General features: G+C 34.1%; 1 protein-coding gene across 1 annotated transcript; it reads left to right on the top strand.

Annotated features, from left to right (window-relative positions):
* The first annotated feature begins 22414 nt into the window (after positions 1-22414).
* On the top strand, positions 22415-23822 carry LOC131632447 (uncharacterized). The gene is made up of 4 exons (XM_058903192.1): positions 22415-22552; positions 23137-23404; positions 23491-23581; positions 23657-23822. Exons 1-4 carry the CDS (start codon positions 22415-22417, stop codon positions 23820-23822), a joined length of 663 nt encoding a protein of 220 aa, XP_058759175.1.
* The last annotated feature ends 747 nt before the right edge of the window (positions 23823-24569 follow it).

The following is a 24569-nucleotide window of genomic DNA, read 5'->3' on the forward strand; positions in this document are numbered from 1 at the left end:
AACTCAACATATTCATTCACCATTGTTATTCAATCTTTAAGCTTTTATTCATTTAAATCTTATTTTATTAATTGCAATTCGAGATCACATAATCAAACCAATACTTTTCATGACTCATTATAAAGTAACTATAGAACGGCAGCAATATTACTCAGTCTCTGTGGATACGATATATTAGAAAATATTTACCCTAAAATACTTTCAACAGTAGGTGGGTTGATAATCTTGCCAAAGAAAAATGGTTGAGGGCATATGACAGTGGACAATGATGGGGCCACTTGACAATAAATATTGTGGAATTGATGAAAGGTGTTTTCAAAGGAATCAGAAACATTCTCATAACCTCTTTGGTGTGATCAACCTATTTTAGGATGGCTTCGTTGTTCGCGAAAAAAGGTGAAAGATGGAGTGCAGTGTTACAATAAGGGCTATTGTTCAGTGAAAGCTTCATAAAATTTATGAAGGAACAAACTGCCAAACCAACATCCATCATGTTATAATTTTCGGTTGTTTTAACCGCACTTTCAGTGTCAAAAAAACAATTGTGAGGGGTTGCCAAGACAAGAGTATCGGGTCCTACTACCAGATGATTGGTGCGGTTGCGATAATTTTCAAGCCTTCCGCATGCCTTGCTCCTATATCATAGCGGCATGTCCATATGCTCATCGAGATTCCTTAACATTGCTATCTCCTATTTACAAGGCTGAAACGTTGCTCGGGGTATACAACAATGCATTTCCAGTGATAGTAAAAGAGAATTATTGGCCTATGTATGAAGGGGAAGTAGTTTGGCACAATGATAGAATGCGACAGAAGAAAAATGCCTGCCCTAACAACACACGTATTAGAATCGAAATGGATGCGGCTAAAAAATTGGAAAGGAAGTGTAGTTATGTTATCAGGTCGAACACAACTGAAATAATTGTCCCAATATGGAACAAGCTCCGCAACCTAATAATTGTATGTACTCTTTTTAATATATATTTAGAAATCAACTGAATTTTATTTATTCCTTAAACATATTTGTTATAACTAAACAAACACAAACATGACTAAAACAACAACACAGACAATTACTAAAATTATTTTAAATGGAAAAATATCTAAGATATCACAACCGTTAAAACAATATCATCTGATCCATGCATTATAGTACAGACATCATTGTCATTTTTACTTCATCCCACCAACGTTTTAGTGCTCTAGTCACAATTGAGGTGGTTGTTCTATGCATCTGAATTATTCTATTAATTTCACCATCTTCAAACTCCTCGCTTAAACAACAGATCAAGGACCTCTTAAGATGGTCCATATAATAGATATTCCAAAATTTTATTTTAATCGGGGGTTTCACAGCGGAGAAACATACATATTCATCCTTTTTTTTAAATACTATTAAATGTCATGAAGAAGAAATGAGAGAGAAAGTGAGAAAATGTGTGGATAATGGTGGATGAATGAAGGTTTTATTTATAGAAAATATCATAACACATAGGAGTCATCCCATATGGCTCATCTACACAGACATTGCACATAGGTGCCATATGAGGCGGCACCTTCTTTTTTATGTGCATATAGGCTCCATGAGGGTGGTGTGTGCTAAAAAACACATAGACGCTATGAGGGGTGACGCCTCCTTTTATGCTAGATTTTAAATATGGTTATTTGGGTAAATTTTTTAAAATTAGTTATTTGGATAATTAATTTTAAAATGTTAGTTATTTGAAAAGAAAAAAAACTACCAAAAGTCTCTTAGTTATTTTCTCTTCCAAACTCCAAGTGTTATTATAGTCATTATGCCAAAAACAAGTGTTAATAGCATTTTTATTTGGGTTAATAGTAGTTTATCCCCCTGTAATATGAGTGTGTTTCGGTTTACCCCCCACCGTTGCCAAAGGCTTAACTCAGTACCCGTGCGAACATACGGATATTCATACCAGAATCCGTGCGAACACACGAGTTATTATATTTTTGTACAATTAAAGAAAATAAAAGTAAATATATTTAAAATAATGTATGAATTCAAACAAAAGAAAAAATGTTGTTTTTTAATTATTTATGTATATATATTTTTTATTTTGAAATTATTTTTAATTTAAGATACAATTTTTTTAGATAACATATGGAAAATTGACATATATGTATATTATTGATGTAAACAATTTTATTTTTATTTTAAAAATATGTCTTCCTTTTAAAAATAATAAATTATTTTGGTAAAACTATTTTGTTTTTCTTATTTACATTTTTATTAAATTTTAAAAACAAATTCAAAAGTAGGATGAAAACTCCTTCGGAACAAATTCAGAAGTTGTTTTCATATGTTTTTCTTAGCAAATAGTCTCACAAAACTTATTTTTCTAAGTAAGCTAATATAACTCAATGCAAACAAACTTTTCATATCATTGATCTTTTAGTTATTTTTGTCTATATAAACATTAATTGAATAACTAGTTTATATATGTTAAAAAAACAGGTTTTTAAGTAGGCTAACAGACTAATCAGACCTTTGAAAAGGTTAGACTCAGACTAAAAAATAAGCCAATGACAAACTATAGGCCAGACTCAGGCTTTTAAATTTTTAACCGATCAGGTTTAAGTTTGGCAAAGCCTAACTCGACCCAACCTATTTTCACCCTTAGTTATAACTTATTATAACTTTTTAACAACAAAATGTTAACGCCTGGAAACAAAACCTAATGAATCTCAACATTTAAAAATTATTTTTAAAAACAAAATAAATGAACAAAAACCAAAATTTCGACAAATTACGAGTGAGATATTTAAACCTATAATAAATATATAAGTCACTATGCATATTTTTCCGATATTTCATTTTATCAAGTCTCTAGTTATTTTCTTTTTAAAATTCCAAGTGTTATTATAATCATTATCAACACTCCAAATGTTATTACAATCATTATTCCAAAAACTAGTGTTAATGGCATTTTTATTTCAATAGCGCTTTAAAGACCTTGCTCACATAGATTAGCTAGATTATAGTGTTGTAGCTAGGACTGTTTTTGGGACTAAAGAACCGAGAACCGGACCGAGAACTGGACCGATAGAACTGGTACATTGGATCAACCAAACATATGCTTGGATCGGTCATGGATAAATATGTAATCCGTTTCCCGAATGAAGAACCGGGCCATTTATTCAATGAGTACCCGAGACTGTTAATATAAATTTTGTTTTCAGATTTTACATTCACTTTTTCCCACTCCTTCAATTCTGCTCCCCATGTCTCTTGCCCTACTTCCTCCGGCGACCTCCTCTTCCCCTCTCTCTGCCCGATGATGACGTTAAACTTAAACCTAATCCCTTCAGTGTACGTGTTCTTCTTCTTCTTCGTTCGTGGTTGTTGTTGAGTGCTTATTGAATATATCTATTTTAGAGGCTTCCATAAACTTGTAATGTTTTCAAAAAAAATTATTTGTTATTTTTGTTATAGTCTGTTTCATCTTTACCATGTATGCATGTTTGAGTTGAATCATTTGATGAATCATTTATTACCAATAATTTTTTTGACCTAAACTGTTTTCTTACTTTGTGAGTTGTTGAGAGTTGTGACCAAAATAATAAAATTTGTTTGTGAGGCTTTGTAAATGCATGTTACAATTTTGACGTTTCACATTTGATTAGTAATAATAAAATATTAGGGTTTGTTGTTGCTGAGTTTTGATCATAATTAAAGGGTCGGCTAGGGTTTTGAATTTTGATTTTGAATAATTGTCTGCCATCTGTTAAAAAATTCTGAGGGCTTGTGTAGCTGAGTTTTGTTCTTATTTCATATTATAATTTATATTATTGTTTGATTGATTGATTGATTTTTGTTCCATGTCTTTTCAAGATTCCTCATTGAATCCTCCAAGAAGTCCAACCATGGATCTACTTGATATTGATATGTTGCTTGGTGACATTGGGGGAAGAGGAGACAACAGATGGAGGTAACTTAGAGATTGGTGAGATGATTGATTTGGAGCTTCCAACTGATACCACTACTCAAACTACCCCCACTGATAATACTATCACTCAAAATACCCCCACTCAAAATACTACAAACACAGGTAAGGTTGATGTGCATAAGGTATATCCTTATGCACGGTGCATAGGTCTCGTACTAGTAATATTTAAATTGTTCCGAGTAATATTTTAGTTAGAAACGAGTAATAATATCATATTCCATGAATAATATATGCATTATTTGTACACATCTATTAATTATGAGTAATTATTAATTGTGAGTAATGAGTACACTATTCTGAGTAAAATTTACACCATTCTGAGTAATATCGAATTTTAACTATTTTGGGTAATATATTCATTGTTCTCAGTAATATTTATACTATTTTGAGTAATTTGTATATTATTTTGAGTAATAAATATAATACTTTGAGTAATATAAACAATATTTTAGTATTTATGCACCGTGCATAAGGATATACCTTATGCACATCAACACATCCCCTACAAACACTTATGGATCAACCCCTCAAGTTGACCAAGATCAGAGTTCTCTGAGTCAGAGAAATACTTTTGGTAAAGCTCCTCGTCCCAAAAAGTCTGCTATTCATACTGAAATGATTCTTGTTGAAGGTCCTGATGGCATTAAGAAGTGGAAGTGCAGATGGTGTGGTAAGCTCTACACATATGATACAAAATGGAAAAGTACATCTAATGGTAAGAAACATTTAGAATCTTGTATTCAAAGAATGCTGAGTTTGAAAGGTAATAATGACAAAGAGGTTGCACAGTCTACGTTAGACATAGGTGACACTAGTACTCCTAGATTGGCAACCTGGACATATAATCATGCTAGGGTTAGAGAAATTGCAGCACATATGATTCTAGGTCGTGAATTTCCTTTTTCTGTTATGGAAGGTGTTATATTTAATGAGTTTCTTAAGGAGATTCATCCATGGTACAAAAAGATTACTAGGCAACAGGTTAAGTTTGACTGTGAGACTTTTTATGAGGCTGAAAGAGTTAAGATGAAAAGTTCTATGGCTTTAATTAACAGGGTCAGTCTTACCACTGACTTATGGTGGTCTGGTGAACAGAGGATAGGTTATATGACTGTGACAAGTCATTTTATTGATTCAAAATGGCAGCTTCATAAAAGAGTTTAATCTTTTAAGAATGTGCCACCACCATATTCTGGGGAGGTTTTGTGTAGGGAGTTGATAAAGGTAATGGATGATTGGGGAATAAGGGATAAGGTAGCTTCTATTTCTGTTGATAATGCTAGTGCCAATGATAATTGCATTGCTAGATTGAAGAGGGATTATTCTGGTAGGAGAAATTTACCCTTAAATGGTAAATTGTTTCATGTAAGGTGTTGTGCACACATTTTACATTTGTTGGTGCAGGATGGTCTTGATATGATTAAGGTGACTGATGATAAGATAAGAAATGGTGTCAAATACTTACTGAATTCTGAAACAAGATGCAAAGCATTCAAAAAGTTTGTTGACGAGTTGTAACTTGAAGGCAGAATGCAAGTATTGGATACCAAGACAAGGTGGAACTCAACTTGGTTGATGTTGTCCACTACATACCACTACAGAGATGTTTGGCCTAGATATACTGAGGAAAATGGTGCATTTCTTAGTTTTTTTCCTGAGGCAAATGATTGGGAAGATGCTCATGATATTTGCAAGTTTTTGGAGGTTTTTGCTGATGTGGCATCAATTATAAGTGGCACCTCTTACCCTACTGCTAATATGTTTTTGGCTGAGCTTTACAGGATGAAGGTTCTACTTGATAAACCTTCATGTATCTAATCTAATCCTCATCTGCAGGTGCTTGCTAATGAAATGAAGTTGAAATATGACAAGTATTGGTCAGAATCTAATACATTGATATCTATTGGTGCAGTCCTTGATCCAAGGTATGAACATTTATGCCTATGATGATATTTGTTTGATATGATTCATTAATATCTAAGGCTTATTATGTTGCATATTAATTCAATTAAGTTGCCTTGTTAGTTGTGATTTAATAGTGACTATGATGAATTCTATTTGATGCCTATTCTGTTTGGTCTGCTTTGTTAGTTGACATCAATTATCTAAGGCCTATTTTGTTACCTGCTTGTTCATTTTTTAACTGAGGCCTATGATGATTTATGATTTGCCTGTTTCATTGGTCTACTTCATTTTTAACTGAGGCCTATGATGATTTCTGATTTGTCTGTTTCATTGATATGATTCATTTTAACTGAGGCCTATGAGTTGTGGCTTAATAGTGCATATTGATTCAATTAAGTTGCCTTGTTAGTTGTGATTTAATAGTGCCTATGATGAATTCTATTTGATGCCTATTCTGTTTGGTCTGCTTTGTTAGTTGACATCAATTATCTGGGGCCTATTTTGTTACCTGCTTGTGCACTTACTTGTTTCTGATGCCTATTTTGTTTGGTCTGCTTCATTTTTAACGGAGGCCTATGATGATTTCTGATTTGTCTGTTTCATTGATATGATTCATTTTAACTAAGGCCTGTGAGTTGTGGCTTAATAGTACATATTGATTCAATTAAGTTTCCTTGTTAGTTGTGATTTAATAGTGCCTATGATGAATTCTATTTGATGCCTATTCTGTTTGTTCTGCTTTGTTAGTTGACATCAATTATCTGAGGCCTATTTTGTTACCTACTTGTGCACTTACTTGTTTCTGATGCATATTCTGTTACCTCCTTCTATATTGCCTTACCTATGATGAAAATTAATTATGAGGCTATTATTTGTTGCCTTGTGAATTATTCTGAGGCCATTATATGTTACCTTATACTCTAATTTATGCAATAGGTATAAGATGATCTTCATCAAATGGGTATACCCCTTCTTGTATCCCAATCCTACTCAAGCAACTGCCTATGAACAAGAGTTGTCTAACAACTTAAGTTCTCTCTTCCAATTGTATCAAGATACCTATGGAACGAATGATGAGGTTATCCCTGTTGTATCTGAAAGTCCAGAAGTATGATCTACTTCTAGATTGGGAAGGAGGAATTTTGAGAGGTTTTTAGAAACTGTTGTGGGTAATAATAATTAAAAATCTGATCTTGAATTATATCTTGAGGATCCTCCTTTGAAAGTTCCCCCTAAATCTAAATTTGATGTTTTAACATGGTGGATGGGGAATGAAGCCAAGTATCCTGTTCTTAGTAAATTAGCAAAGGATATCCTAACTGTCCAGTTACAACTGTTGCTTCAGAAGCAACTTTTAGTGCTGGGAAAAAGGTTATTGATCCGAAACGATAATCTATGAAAACTAAGACAGTTGAAATGGTGCTTTGTGGAGGTGAATGGGTGAAGGAGAAATATGGAATTAAGATAGGCTGCACTGCTTCAATTGTAAGTAAATTTTTCATGTCTTCTTTCATTTGTAATACATGTTGATTATTATTCTATCTAACTAACTAATACATTTTACATTTGTATTGTAGCTTGAGGAACCACAAGATGAACCTTTGACATATCATTTTGGTGAGGATCCAGGTGTCGCTTCTTCTATAACTGCAACTTGAAGATCTGATAATACAATGTCAATGATGAGATTCTCCTGAGGCATAATTAAAACAATGTAATGATCTTTTGTATGTTTTTGAAACTTAAGTTTGTTAACAACTTTTTTGATACACTTTTGTTGTTATGGTCTTATCTTATGGACATGGTTAGGGCTGTTTTTTTGTTAAGTCACATGGTGTTGTAATATTTAACAAGAATACAAGATTATGCACAATTTTCAATTTTCAGATTTTCAATTTTCAAAAACAATTCTGAATTTTCAACTTTTTTCCACTTATTTTTCGGATGGTCCGGTTATCCAACCGAAATCATCGGACCAGTCCCAGTTCTCAACTCACTAGTAAGTTAAATTCGGTCCGGTCTCGATTTATCCGAATGGACCGGATTGGTTTCGGTCCAATAAATAACCCCATTACTGTTGTGGTCCGGTCCCGGTTTATCCAATTAGGATTTCGGTCTATTCTTCGAGATATCAAATATCTAGACCGGACCGAACCGAAAACAATACTAGTTGTAGCACCTATTATATTAAACTCTTTCAGTCTCATTTTTTTAATCACTTTTTGGTTGCCATCTGCTTGTCCAAAAGTGATTAACAAAATGGACAAAAGTGATTAACAAAAGGAAAGACGGCAGGGTACTTGACCAAAACTTTGAAAATGTTGGCGTTAGGCCTACTTTTAATTATTATACTTGTTGAGGAAGCTAGTAGATGTTGGTTAAGTCAAAAATATTTTAATTACATATAAAAAGTCAAATTATTTTTTTCAGAACAACTTATTCAACTTTGGACCAGTATATGAGAATTAGCTACTCCAAATGAGCTATTTATTAACTTTCTTAAAATAATAAATCAAATATTATATATACACAATTGCAAATATTAATATATTTTCTGAGTTAATTTTGAAAATAAGTCGAAAGAAATCTCTATTATTTTATAGATGATATGAAACTGAATAAAATAATATAAGAAAGAAAAAGAAGAAGAGAGTATATTCTATTATTAATATTCTGAGTGTAAGAGATTCTGATACAATATAAGTTATATTTATAAGACATATGTATTAAATGGAAAATCAACCTAAAATCTCTTAATTGATGGACATCCATAATCATACAAAAGAAAATCTCCATATTCATCTTCTCTTTCTCTCCTTATATTATTTTATTCAGTTTCGTAACACGTTATCAGCAAAAATAAAATGATACTAATTACATATTCATGTTCTCTTTCTCTCTTATATTATTCAATTAACTATTAAATGACCCCCAAAAACTCAAATATTTATATTTTTTATTGATTAAAAATAAAATGATACTAATTACCACTTTACAATAGTCTCTGATTAGATTTATTGCACATAGAGTCTACCTATTACTTATTTTCTATAATATTAACTTGAAAATCAGCCCTCAAATTTAAACCTTACGGCAACTAAGAAAACTATGGTTATCTAATTTTATATCCACTAGTCTTAGTATTTGCCAAACTAAAATTTATTTATATATATACATGTTCACTGCATTCATATCAGATCATTCCAATAACAAGAACCTTTCTCACATTTATATTTCTCAATAGTTCTGTCTTGTATTGTTTGTAGCAATGGCAACAAATTCTCTGAAGTCTACTTTGATAACAATTTTCATCTTTGCCATGGCTCTTTCTCCAACTTTACCATGTGATGCTGTGCGTGATTTAGTAGCAGGTAAAGCACCCTGTGTCCGGTTTTGAAACTTTGAATTGACCATGGCCTCATTATATGATTTTTTTTCTAAGATAATTAACTAACACATGAAGTTTATTTTGGTGTGCAGTTAATAAGGTGATATGTGTTCAGTGTGTGTGTTGCACTCCACCACCACCAGGAACTTGCTGCAAGAAGTGCTGTGCTTCTTCTTCTCCACTTCAAACTCAGACCATTGGGCAATCTCCATAGTAGAGAAATTAAATCACATGCCTTGTTATATATTATAACACCATATACACTTCTTAATTATACTATCTATTAGGATTTCATCTCTTTTTCTTTTCTCGAATAAGAAGAGTCTCTTATGTAATTATGTATAATATTTGTGTAAGAATTATCATCTTAATGTTGTTGAATTTCATATAAGAGATTGGATCTTTAAAGTTATAAATTGGTGAATGAGGACTTTGTGACTTTGTTTAGATTGACATTTCAAAATAAATAAATAAATAATCATGAGAGATTCAAATATACTTTTGGCATATTTCTTAATTTTATGTTAAATTATTTACCTTTTTAGTTTTTAGTTTTTAGTTTTTAGTTTTTACCTTAATTATTTTTTAATATTTTAAAATAAGTATATTTTAAATTTTATTATTTTAAATATATTATATAAAAATCTTATAAAAATAATATATATTATTTTGAATATTATATAAAAAGTAAAAAATCTTTGTTTTTGAAAATTAATGTTTTGTTGAGTTTTTTTTTTACAAACAAAATTTTAAAATATTTAAATATATTCTAAAAATATTTAAATATGTTCTAAAAATATTTAAACACGCTTTAAAACATTGAAACATATTTTTATTATGTATTTTTTAATTTAAATGAGATTAAATATTTTACAAGATCAAATTGACCTGATGGTTAAGCAGCATAGTCATTATGTGAATGTCTCTAGATTCGAATTCCAATAAATTCTTTATATATTTAAAAATATTTAAAAATTAATTATTTAAAAAAATATTTAATACAAAATATTTCTAAATAGACGGAGTCTCATATATCACTTAACGAAATGTGCATCCCATACACGCATACGACGCAACATTCCACTAACTTATATTTTTCTCGAGTTCATGGTATAGAGCTTTTTCTCATTCAAATATATATATATATATATATATATATATATATATATATATATATATATATATATATATATATATATATATATATATATATATATATATATATATATATATATATATATATAAACAAAAAATAGAAATAAATAAAACAAAAATAAATAAATAAACAAAAAACAAACAACTCTAAAATTAAAGGATAGGTTTGACTCTCTACAGGTAATTTCTTCAGCAGAGTCGTCAGTTGTCGTGCTGTGAAAAATACCTAAATGCATCGCACACTCTACATATAACAGAGTCGCCACCGAAGTTTTTATTTGAAGGTAAACATCGATAAAATTCTTAAAGAGGACAAAACAGAGTCATCGCAACCAGTTTAAAATTCGGGAATCGGTTATGCAAGGGGAATGTATTAGACACCCTCACGTTCGTTGTACTCAAAGAGAAGCTAGGGTTAAGTTGTTTGCTTAAGAAAATGTTTGCATTGTTCATTTATTTTATTTATTTACAAAAGAAAAGGAAAAAAGATTTCTTTATTATTGGGCTCGCCGGTGTTTCGAAACTGTGATTTCTTTATTATCGAGCTCGCCAGTGTTTTGAAACTCTGTATCTACGTAGCTGATTAGAAAATGTTTGTGGGTTAGTTGATTTTAATTCAAAGCATCATAGTTGATTAGAAAATGTTTGTGGGTTAGTTGATTTTAATTTATAAAAAATATTTCATCGCACGGGGGTGTCATACCCCAAAATTTGCCCACACTTTTCAAAAATTCGAAACAATTTAAAAAATTGGGTTTGATAAAAATTTAGAGTTCATTTACATTGATATCCTATTTTTATAAATATTCGATTTAAAGTCTATTTTAAAATATAACCATTTACCCTTAAATTGTTATATTTTAATAGATAGAAGATGTTTGCCTATGCTTCATATATTTTCCATTGGCTTTTTATTTCAAATAAATAATATAGCTCAATTGGTAAGGATGAAAGTTTCCTTTAGGTTGGATCATTTCCTTTTTAGGATTGACTTAACCTAATTCTCATTCTATAAATAGGGCACTCTCCACCCTCTCTTTTCACTAACAATCACCCAACTTTCTATCCAACAAGAATCAACCATTTTCTAACCCTTATCAACAATGACTAACCTTTTTCTCATATTTGTTTTCAAACATTTTTTTAGAACTTTTCTTTTCGAAACTTTTTTTGGCCAATAATTTTCATATGAGACCCCCTTCATAATTATAAGTTGTTTGTTTCTCAAATGATTGAATGAACATTTTTATAATTTCATACAATTTAACATTTAGAAATTGTCCCAGTTTGAATAAACCTATCTCTTATATCTATAGGTGATTAATTTTATTATTATTATGGTACATAATGATTCTTTTGTTATTCACATGTAAAGTATTGTGTTTTATTGTGCTGACTGGTTAATATACTAGTGCGTCATTGTTATTACTAGAGTTCACGCACTATTTCTTCACAGTATTTTGTAATCTCTAATTCAATATCACTAACACAGACATAAACCAATCACTATCCTTTTATCACCTCAAACCAAACTTCAAACTTTAAACTAACAATCCTAATACGGCGCTAACAATTTCATTCACGAAAAACTCTCAATCTCATACATCTGGTTTTTTACCGTAAACCAATTCCACTCACATTCATAACTTTTCAAATATACACTACTCTCCAGCCTTCATTCGACATTCACCTTCACCTCGCATACAATTAACCCTTCATTCGACATTCACCTTGATTTTACTACAACACACAAACTTGTAAATAAAGACTCTATCAACTAGTTTTGCCCTCATAAATAATCCTCACAACAGTACACCACTTATAAGCCATGTATAACATTCATCACGTTTGTTAGTTTTTGTTTACAGATAAAGAAGAAGATAACAGAGGTCGATTCAGAGTCCAAATGACGAATTATTCCCATCGCGTTCAGCAACGATTCACGCACAATTCTTCAGCCCACCTTCGGCCGTCCGATCCACCATTCTCTGAATGAATCACGTCAACAACAACAACGCATTGCCGCTCCGACTCAAATCTCGTTCGAACAACAAGCGAACACCTCTCAGCAAAGTTTCTGTGCAGCTTTCACGCAAACACTGAAACAACAACAAACAGTAGGAGATCAGCGTCACCATCACATGTATCAACGCGGAGAAGAGAACACAGCCACCGACGCAGCATTCTTCAACATCATCATTTCAATCCGAATCAGAAGCAACAACACAGCTGAACCGATTGGATCTTTCAATTGCGGTATCTTCGATTTCTCCATTTGTTTTTCTTCCAATTTCAGCAGATGTAATTCCTTGTTTGTGGTGTTTGCTTGCTGTCCGTGATGCTTTGATTAGGAATTTGTTGTTCTTCATTTTTTGGTGGTTATTCTCTTGCACTTAAATTGTTGGTTTGTTATGGTTTGATTTAAGAAATGAAGGTAAAAGCATAAGAGCAGAGAGTGAGATATGGAGAGTGGCATCGGTTGAGAAAGATAGAGAAATTGAAATCTGAGAAAGTAACAGGGACCAATTGAATAGAACAGGGGGCGGATGTTCCATTGTTTTTGGATTTAGGGCTTTAATTAGTCATTGGGCTGGGATTTTGTATGTGAAGCCTGATCCAACTGCTTGATACACACCCATCCTGCGAAGATACCCCTCCCTTGGCTGATTTTAGTTAGTATTTGGGCCTGCATGGGTCCAGCGCCCTTTCCTTATTTTCACCCCATCTTCATTTTTTCTAAAACCCATTTATAGTTTTTATTTTGTTTATTGTAAATTTTTAACTCATGACATAAATATTTTTGTAATTAGATTTTATATTAAAAAAAATATTTTAAAGTTTAGATTAATTAGTTTTGTTAATTGATGCTTATTTCGTTTTAGAATTTAATATGTTTTTGGTTTTCTCTTAAATAATTTTTGTTCACACTTTGCCATTTTCATGCATTATTCTATACTTTGTGACTAACACTTTCTTGTTTATACAAGGTACCACCATCTTCGAAGACTCCTATTTTGTAGACATTTATAAGTTTTTCGCGCATATTATCTTTTATTTTAATTGTTATTTTTGGGTTTGTAATAATTTTTATCCCCACATTTCATTACCTGTAAATCCCCCTCCCCGAAGCCCTGTAATAGCGTAGATTTATTTTTCGCACTTTTACTTTCCGCACCCTTATAAATTGTATATACACTGCTTAGATGTATGACTAATAGGATTGTATGGCAAGACTAATCAAGCAATCTTAGGTCACCTAAATCTCAGATAAAATATTCGAATCTAAATCAATTGCACTCACTCACCTCTAGGGTACGCCTCTCTTGGTTGCCTTCGATTATAAGGTCATGTCCATCGAAATGTAGAGGTACCCATTAGCAAAGGTCCCTCGATACAAAATCGTCACTAAGTCCCTCGATGACCCTCGATTGTTGCCTACGAAAAAGTGACGACCATCCCTTCAAATTTGCTAAAGGTATCTCTACCTGTTGCCTACGAAAAAGTGACGACCATCCCTTCAAATTTGCTAAAGGTATCTCTACCTGTTGCCCTCAACGACCTTCGATGACCCTTCGATTGTCCCGAACACGTCTAATATAAACAAGGATTACCTACTTATATATAGTATGGATAGTCCTAGGAACTTTAAAAAGCATAGAAAAGACCAACTATTAGGGTAGTACTCTTAGATTGCTTGCTCAAATATAAATTCTTTTTCACACCTCTGTCAAAAACAAAGGCTACGCTTTTAAGCTAAAGTCCTTTTCTCTTCAAAAATCTCTTTTTCAAACAAATAATAAAAAAACATGAGCTAAGCAAACTAAGAGCCCACAGAGAACTGTGGATGAAAAGGGTGCTTACACCTTCCCTTTTCGTAACTTACCCCCCGAGCCCATTTCTTCTAAAGGTCTTTTTCTGTTCTTTTTACCTTTCCTGAAATTGGACAAAATAAAAGTCGGTGGCGACTCTTGCTCACCGCAACATTTTGCTTGCGAAATAAAAAGTCAGTTCTCCCACCGTGTTACAGGGGGCAAAAAGGTGGATTTGACATACGGGAGCGTAAAAGACAAATTGAGTGTGTTTGAGTTTATATTAAGCGTGGAAGAGAATAATCTAGCCAACAGAGCATGCGCTAAGCCTTTGATTACTCAAACGAATGAATGTATATTCACCCAATTTTAATTCGTATTTATGAAAAATGTTTGTGAGTAATCACTCAGACAGCGTACGCTAAACCCCTCGATTACTCAGAAATGTATGAATGTACATCTACCTCTTTCAATTGTTGGCAAAAACATTACTCCCTCCATTTCAAAATGAATGTCGTTTTAGAGAAAAAAAATTGTTTCAAAATAAATGTCATTCTCACTTTTTAATGTAGAAATTATTGGTATTTTTTCAATTGTGTCCTTTAATTTTTATTTTGTACACTAATTCTGTAGATGTTTTCAAGTTGGCTGCATTTTATGGTAAAACATTGTGTGTCTTATGGATGTCTTGACTGATGTCATGACATACTTTGATGTGCTGTGCAGAATATGTTTGAGTTGCTAATACTAGTTTTCCGTTGGATGTCATGCTGGATGTCATGACATCGGTATCTGACAGCATGGACTGTTATGTTTTTCTGGTACAAGTTATGTTATGTTTCCTTATTTATCCCAGGCTATATTTTGGGAAATTAACAATTATGTGTTGATTGTATATCAGTAAGAGACCAAGTAATTGGCTATGCTTTTAGCACCTTGAATTGTGGAAATTAGTTTCAAATTGTGGAGATATTCTAGGAGCTAATGATTGAAGTCCTAACTTTAAGGAGAGTATCTTGGAATGTTTTTAGCAAGCTGCCTTGGAGAATATCATGGAGTTCTTTTAGCAACAGTTTGTTTTGATTTGGTTCCCAACGATATATTAAGCTTCTAAATTATCGTGGAGCTCTTTTAGCAACAGTTTTTTTTGATTTGGTTCCCAATGATATATTAAGCTTCTAAATTTGGTTGTTGAGATATTTTAGGAAACTTGATATTATTTCCAAGATTTAAGGAGTTATTTTCTACAATAATGAGCTTATGGATTTACAAGATATTGTGCAGAGAGTTAAAAAGCCCATGGACAGCTAAAGCCTATAAAAAGAGACCAAGACCTAGGGAGATGTAGATTTTTTGAATTTGTAGGTTTTGTATTAAAATTAGGATTGCAGTTTTGAGAGTATCTTGTGCAGATTGTAAGTCACCCGTGTATTGTTTGTGATCATGAGGTTGACATATTGTTACTTAATAGTTTGTTAAGTTATTGTTCTTCTCGAAGCTTTTAAGTAAGAGAAGTATTGTTCATGGATGAAGCCTTTAGGTAAATCTGAGTATTGATCTTATTATGTTTTGAGAAGCTAGCCAGTTTAGAAAGATGTAGTCTTTAGGGTTAGCCGTGTAAGTGAACCACCCGGTTTGTGGGATGGTCACTAATTTGTGCCTCAAAGCCTGTAGGCAAGAGGTTTATTTTACTCACCCAGAAGCTGTGAAGCAATGAGTGCAGTTCTGTTCTTGGAGGAAGCTTTGAAGCAACTTCAAGTTGTATTTATTTGTGTGCTTAGAATGTTGGTGAAGGGATGTTGATACAGTGACTGAGTTGTCAACTACTAGACATCATTGTAATGATTGGGAGTGAGTGGTTTCTCATATCTAGGGAGAACCTAGGTAGAAGGGTCATTGGGTAATGATTAAGTGAGAAGTTGTAAACGGGGGAGTTTAGCTTTGAATTGATACTACTAATAGTGGACTTCATCCCTGGCTTGATAGTCCCCAGAGTAGGTTGGTTGAACCGAACTGGGTGAACAATTCTGTGTGTTATTTATTTTCTGCACTGTTATTTGTATTCCTACCTTGTCTGTTTTTATAATGTCAGATCAAATGTCATGACATCCATATATGACATCTGAGTTCTGTCTTACCAGAATTTCAAATTCCAATATATTAATAAGTTTAATGTAGTAAAAATTGCAATGTTTTATAATCCTATTATTACATTCCTTAATCTGTGTGCAAAAACCTTAAACAACACTCATTTTGAAACGAAGGCAATAATATTAGTTTGATTAAAAACATTGAAGTGATTACCATCAAATCTAAGATTTTGAAATTCGATGGTAATTATAAGGATTTTTTTTTTGTTACTAGCATGTAATTTTTTATGGTGTTGTGATTTTATGATTTTAAATTGGCGCCAGACCCTTCCCCTCCCTCATTCTTCACTTTTCATATTCTTCAACTCTTACTCTCTCAACCCCGAAAATTAAACTTTCCCAATAGTTCATTTCTTTCTTCCGAGTTCGGCCGACATTGTCAACATCAACTATAAACACATTCCATCAAGTTCAAAACTCTATTTAATCGGTAAGTTTTCGACTTTTTAAGTTATTTTAGAGTATTTGTATAATCGAGTTAGAATTCAATATTTAGGTGTAGAAATAATTGGATAGTTATAGAAATATAGTTTAGAGACAATGTAAGTGTTATTTGATGTGTAAAACGGATAATCAAGCCACAAAAATTAAGCTTTTGAGTGATTGAACAATGGCCTTACTCCATTGTTGAGTTTCTGAGTTTCAGAACCTTCCGTAGATGCATCTACAGAAGAGATAAAAGTTAGTGCATTCCATAGATGCATCGACGGAAGCACCATAGTTTTTTGAAACTAAGGTACTTCGGTAGATGCATCTACGAAAGAGTGTTTTTTCCCTTTCTTGTTTATTTATAAATATATAGTATCTAACTCGATGTTATTTGTATCAAAATGCATACATTATGGCCCATGGCCCGGATAGGGATATACATAGGAGGACTGCACAACACGTATCCGTGCGGCGTGAACGGGTGTGTGTACTATCTTAGGTCACTGATAGAGCTGTCGTTGTAGCAAATGCACCTATTACACCCCTTCCAACCATGCCTTCTCCATCTGTCCCAATTAATGGGCTTTCTACGTTCGTTCCACTTGAAGGGCCTTCCTCAGCTACTATTACACCACAGAGGCCTCGGGATGATGCTGAGGGTTCCTCACAAATGCCACCCCCTACAGACGTTGTCGTGGCAGTACTTCTACTTTTACTCCTATGCTTGTGCCAGTGACGGCCGATGCAGGATCTACTGTGCCACCCCTTGAGCTGCATGAGGATGATCCGGTGTTGGATCCTATCTGGTACCCGGGGGCCCTATAGACGCATCCTTGTTGACAGGGTATGCAGATCATGCAGCCATGCGTATCTGGGAGGGAGCAGTAAATTTTCTTTTGTTATTACTTATTACTTTTTTTCTTCAGTTTCTGAATTTGCTTATTAATAACCGTGTTTTTTTAAAATTTCAAGAGAGGGATCCCTAGAGGTTCTACAACCACGGCCGGAAGATTTCCGCTCTCGCGCAGCCTGACCAGCCGTGGTTCTAGGATGTACTAGCAGCATCTGGCCTGAGGGACCTCTGTCAGGTGGGCTACGGGACGATACTTAATGAGCTAATGATGGCATTTGCAGAGAGATGGCATCCAGAGACATCCTCATTTCATCTTCCTCACGGTGAGATTACCATCGCTCTTGATGATGTTGTATGCCTCCTGCATCTACCTATCAGGGGTACCCTCTTAGGTCACGGTAGTCTGACGAAGGAGGAGGCGATGGAGATGCTGATTGCTGAGCTGAGGTTGATCCTGATGACGCACTGCAGGAGGTGGAGAGGACACGCGGGACCCACGTCAGGTTTGGCTTCTTGCAGTGGAACTATGATGAGGAGCTTGTTGCGATAGAGGAGGTTATTGGTGACGAGGTAGAGGCGGATATACATAGAGACCGGGCACTGAGATATTACTTCCTATATTTGATAGGCACTCAGCTCTTGTAGACACGAGCTCGTCGTACACAGACTTTGTCTACTTGACGTACTTATCAGATACAACACGTATCCATGAGTATAACTAGGGAGCATTTGTACTGACGTACAACTACTATAGACTCTGATAGGGATGCCTGTGAAAGGCAATGACGGTGGCAGACAGCTGTATCCTTTTGATGGTAACAATCTTATACCCTTCTACTTATTATATATTTGTGATAGTACATTAAAATAACCGTGTTTTTTCCAGGCTTGGATACTACAACACTTCCTAAACATTATTGGCTGGGGAGAGGTGCCTACCTTCACTGAGCTCATGTCACGTGTCAGTGTATTCAGCCCCCTCAGAGGGAACCAGGTGCCGAATCCTTACAGGCGCGCACTTGATCGCATAGCTACCGAGAACATATGTTATGACTGTTATGCTGAGCACTGTGAGACGGTTCTGTTTGATGAAATAACATTATATTCTGGATGTTTGGCCTCTAGCTGGACCATTGTTGTAGGTTATCTTTCGGAGCGTGTCATGCGTTTGTTTGGCTACGCACATACGATACCTCGCGACCCTACTGTCTCCGCTTCTATCGCCATAACCCGTCGGCAGTTAGATGAGGTCTTTGCAGACTAGGAGCGTCACATGGTTCATGAGGAGGCTCGGGCGACAAGAGCGGAGAGCAACTGGAGCTGCATTGAGGGGTACATCACCTGGTACTACATAGTGTCACACCCGTACATGCTTCCCGTTGCACCTGGAGATCCGCCCAGACCAGTCCACGAGGAGATTATGTGGGCTCATCAGGCTGAGTTGGATCACACTCAGGATCTTCTTCCTCGGTGTCGTCAGATAGCTGACACGGGCCTGGTACCAATTGCAGATGGTTTATATCCTGAGGGGTCTGAGCAGAGGCGTGTGATAGATGTTAAGGTGAGGCATTTATGTACCATAGACATCGTGCCAGGACTGGTGGGGCACTTAACGCTAGAGGCAGAGCCAGCAGAGTACATGGTGGATGTAGAGGCGGAGGCAGGGGCAGAGGTAGAGGAGAGGCGCAAGATGATGTTCGACACACACAGTAGTGATGCATGTGGTTTTTTATCTCTGTATTTCTATTTCATTTATGTATGTTACTTTGATGATGTATTCGACATTATGACTGACATTATTTATACGATGTATTTTTTTGTCTACCATTTACTATTGCCTTTAAAATGAATTACTTTAATAGCAGACTGTTGTAATAAAAATTGAGTGTTGGAGTTGAATGAACATGATTTGAAACAAATAGCAGACTGTTTTGTAGGTACATCTACAGAATATTCCGTTTTCAACATATTCCGTAGATGCATCTACGGAAGGATTGCTGAAATGAAATAAGTTGATTTTAGCTATACAATATTATCTTTTTAACGCTTCCGTAGATGCATCTACGGAACGAAACACATTTTTTTCAAAAAAATGTGCTTCCGGAAGTGCATCTACGGAAGCAGGGGACAAAATTGAAAATTTGTGTGGTGGCTAAGAGATTCATGAGGCCTATTGAAAAATTGTCTTGTAAATTTCCCTTAACGTAACACTTTGATGATTTCTTTTTATTTTATTGAAACATCATCTCTATTATATAGCTATAATGATGAAACAAAATTCAAGGTATAAAATGTTGTTTAGAATTCATTAAAAGATATATATATATATATATATATATATATATATATATATATATATATATATATATTCATAATTCATTAATGCACAAATAACACTCTTTTCCATGGAGAAATAATATGATTTGCTCATATTTTATGTTTATTTATTTTTTTTTGGAACACTATATACTTTATTGCTTTCCAAAAAATCACTGATTACACGCCGATCGCCAATGATCCAGGCCTCCACTAAATCAATATTACATCTAGTCAATAACTCTTAGGTAATTACTATCAATATGTTTGCTCAATTTCCTCTTGATACTACATCTATGAACGATGTTCCTCTTGATGTGATCTATCAAATCTTGTCTAACTTCAGTATGCTTGAATATGATAGTGTTGCGTAAATTCTAGCTTTCAAAGACAGTTTCAACCGTTGTTATCTTCAATATATTTCTTCTACACCCTATGCCCATAGTTTGATTGGTCAGCCAAAGTTTTTCATTTTTTCAATCTCCAGGGTTCCAGTGATATCCAATCCACTTCATTATTCTGCCCATATATCTTTAGTGCCCTTGCACTCAAATAAAAGATGATCATGTGTTTCATTTTGTGAGCAGAAAACACACTTGCCATCATGTGTGATCCCAAATTTGACCATTCTATCTTTAGTGCTCAATCTGTCCATCAGTGCCATCCACAAAGTAAAAACTGCTTGTGCCATACACTTCCATCTCTTATGTTGTTTTTCTCCTCGTAGACATTTGTACATCTCAGCTGTTTTGTATTTACCTATTTGAATCACATTAGCCCGGTATTCAGTTTTCATCCAGTTTGCATCATTGTATCCCTGGATTTCATCACTTTTTTAGCAGCCATGATGCAGTTGTTTAAGGTCTCTAAGTCATAGCATTATGCTCTTTGATGTAATATGTATTCATCCACTCACCCAAAGTTTATCATCTTTGGCTTGAAGATTCCATAGTAGTTTGTCAATGGTTGTTTGGTTCCATTCCACCAACAATGTAATCTTCAACCCACCTGCAGATTTTGGATTACAAATGGTATCTTAAGCAACTGGCGATATTTTCTTCGTTTCAGCGGTGTTACTCCACAGGAAATTACAACAAATTGTTTCAATGCTTTTTAGAATGCATTTGGGGAATACATGTTTCCAGTATGCTATGACTGCAAATAACACACTTCTAATGAGTTGTTATCTGCCTGTGTAGCTCAAAATCTCGGTTGTCCTGTGTTTCACCTTCTTCACAATTTTATCAATCAAGGTTCTGCATTGATGGACATTAAGGGACTCTCAAGTATTTGAATGGGAGTGTGCCAACTTTATATATTGTTATTTGTATCATCTTCATCCGCACATTATCATGTATTCCTCCAAAAACCATCTTGCACTTAGTAGGGTTAGCACATAGGCAGGTATCAGCTGTGAACTTATATAATTCTATCATCATCAGTTTTATTGATTCACTGTCTCCCCTGCTAAATAAAAGCAAATCGTCAGCAAAATAAATGTTTATGATTCCAAGCTTTTCGCATTTTAGGTGATAGTTAAAATTAGGTTGCTTTTGCAGTTTCTTCAGACACCTATGCATATACTCCATTACCAACACAAATAACAAAAGTGATAGTGTATCACCAAGTCTGAGGCCTCTCTTGGCCTGTAAGAAGTCACTTTGGTTGCCATTGATTGAATATCTTTAGGAAACTGATGTTACACAAATCATAATCCAAGTAATGAATTTATGAGGGAAATTCATTTCTCTTAAAATCTCCTATAATGGCCCCCATTCCACATTGTCATAAGCTTTCTGGGAAACTAACGTTACACAAATCATAATCCAAGTAATGAATTTATGAGGGAAATTTATTTCTCTCAAAATCTCCTATAATGCCCCCCATTCCACATTGTCATAAGCTTTCTGCAAGTCCATCTATAATATAAGAAAATTTATGGCTCTGGAAAAGATGAAATTAACCTTTCTTCTTTATCCTCCACCTCACTGGTTTGGGGGTAAATTGTGTCCAAAATTTACTTTTTCTAACCAATGTGTACTTTTGGTTTCAATTTAATTTTAGTTACATAGAGTTGTTCTCTTTTTCACATGTTTGTTTAGCTGGTAGTTGAAATGAGACAATAAATCACTTTTCCAAAGTACACATACTTTGAAAACCAAAATTTTGGTCTTCCCACTTCCCCGTGCGTGTACCAGAGCTTTCTATGCATTTTGAAAAATTGAAACCTAATTTCACTATCTTATGGAACTGTGCCACTTTTCTTTCACCTGCTAATGTCACTTCCTGAACCACGGGTCTGTACGACGAAACACATTTGGACCCTATTTTTTTTTATATCACATCTTCATTGTTTTAGAGCATAGTGTCTCTGCCTTCAAGAACTTCTACTGCTTCTTCTCTCCTCTTTGCTTCCTTGAACGATTTTCGAAACAAAAGAAATGGCGAGACCATTTGAGGAACTGAAACACATTAACGACTCAAAGGAGCTGTGGAAAATTGCTGTTCGAATCCATCACAAATGGACCGTTGTTTCGAAGAACAAGGAACATTTTGAGATGATACTATGCGATAAAGAGGTAAGTTTTATTTATGTTGCTGTTGTGACCCATCTATTTTATTGGTTCGTTGATTCATTTTACAGTTGTGACTCTGTGTTGTGGGTTTTTTTTTACAAGTTCATGGTTTTTGAAGAAGATGGTTTAGAAACGGTTCTTTTAAAACTTGCAGCGATAAACATAGTTCATGGTTTTCTTTATGAAGATTTATGTTCCGGTAGTTATTTCATTTAACATGTTGTTTTGTTTGTGGTTTATAAAATATGGTTAATGCTTTCATGGATTTTAGGGTATTTCGGGTTCATGGTGAATGAACATGATGGTATAAAAATGCTTTATTTTAGAAGTTTAATTTCTTAACATAGAAAATGGTTTTTAGGTTTATGTGTCATGTTTTTTCTTTCTGGTATAACTAATAGTTTTATATAACTGGGTTTAACTAATAGTTTTCAAACAATATACCATATTTGGAAGTAAACATTCTGTATTGGAACCATTTTCAAACCTGTCATGAATCCTCTGTTTGCAATGGTTTATGGTTTATGTTTGATTTTGAAACTATGGTTTATGTTTGATTTTGAAAGACTTCATTTTTTGCATTTCAGGGATGTGATATTCAATGTAGAGTTCCTACTATGTATAAACAAGCTTTTGATTCGGTGTTGATGGTCAATAGCACATATACAATATCTAACTTCCAGGTATCCTTGAATGATATGTTGTTCAAACCTACCGAACACAAATTCCTGTTGACTTTCACTGGTGGCACTTCTGTAACTGACATAAACAAGCATGACATACCTCCTAAACCCCTGAACTTCACACCTTTTGCTGAAATTCTAACTGGGAAATGGAAGAAGGATGTTTTAATAGGTCTGCATTATTTTTCCTCCTTTTACTAATCCATTTTTAAGCATTCAAATATAAATATTATATATGGTATTTCATGATTTCCTCAGATGTCATAGGAATGGTCTCGGAAATTGGCTACACCCAGATTCAAGCTGGAAACAAGAAGCAACAGATAAATTTGGTCTTGAAGGATTTATGGTAAGTATGCAATATATGTTTTTCATACCATCTTTGCAATTCTGTAATTTGACATTATGTTCTTTATATGTGTAGCAATAACATCCTTAATTGTACATTGTGGGAAGGATACGCTATGCAGTTTCATGAATTCCAAAAACAAAGAAAAGATCTTTCTTCACCAACTGTTATTGTTTTGCAATTCGCTAAAGTAAAAGAGGAAGGTCTCTTGTCTTTTCTTTTTCTTGATCGCCATGTTTAGCTATCCATTGTCCATATCGTGACCCTTCATTTAACCAATTTATCTTACATTACATGTTTCATTATTCGTAGGAAAATATCCTGTGTGTGTTTCAAACACATTTAATGTAACTATGTTGCACATCAATGATGACCTTCCTGAAATTAAGGAATTCTTTAACAGGTTTGTCACTATAGCATATAACTTATTTCTCTTTTCATGCCAACTGCAAATCTATACCATGTTTTCTATTTCTTAATCATGTATTCTTCTTTTCTGGTAGTATCCCAAAACTTGGATTGGGAGATACATCCATGTCTCAACTGTCTCAGACATCTGGAAGTTCACAGATGACCCCGTACGACAAGTTTATGCATAAGGCTGTCGTTCTCCCACTGTGTGATATAATAAAGCTAAATACTGTGCGTGCTATCCCACTGATACACTTTCATTTTTTTATGGCACTCATGATTTTAATTTTTCTAACTAGCCAATCTCATTATATGCATTCTTTCCCATCTGTCAATATGTTCATGTACTAGACCACACAATGTGTCACCGTTGGTAAAATCAAACAACTAAAAGCTGCACAAGGGGGTTGGTATTACCTCGCATGCCATGCTTGTCCAAAGTTTGCCAAAGGAGATCAACCGCCTTATGTTTGTGGTGCCGGACATGCTACGGAAACTGAGATTTTAAGGTTGCATCTATTTATTCATATAACAGATTATTTACTTGCTCCTACTTCATCATGATGTTATTTATTAA

The sequence above is a fragment of the Vicia villosa genome, unplaced genomic scaffold (genome assembly GCF_029867415.1).
Source record: "Vicia villosa cultivar HV-30 ecotype Madison, WI unplaced genomic scaffold, Vvil1.0 ctg.000941F_1_1, whole genome shotgun sequence".
Lineage (NCBI taxonomy): Eukaryota > Viridiplantae > Streptophyta > Magnoliopsida > Fabales > Fabaceae > Vicia > Vicia villosa.

Bases quoted from the DNA above. Each gene is read 5' to 3' on its own strand.
- LOC131632447 (XM_058903192.1), top strand. From the start codon at position 22,415: ATGGCGAGACCATTTGAGGAACTGAAACACATTAACGACTCAAAGGAG. The intron at 22,553-23,136 runs GTAAGTTTTATT...TTTGCATTTCAG, and splicing joins TGATACTATGCGATAAAGAG to GGATGTGATATTCAATGTAG. The intron at 23,582-23,656 runs GTAAGTATGCAA...TTATATGTGTAG, and splicing joins TTGGTCTTGAAGGATTTATG to CAATAACATCCTTAATTGTA.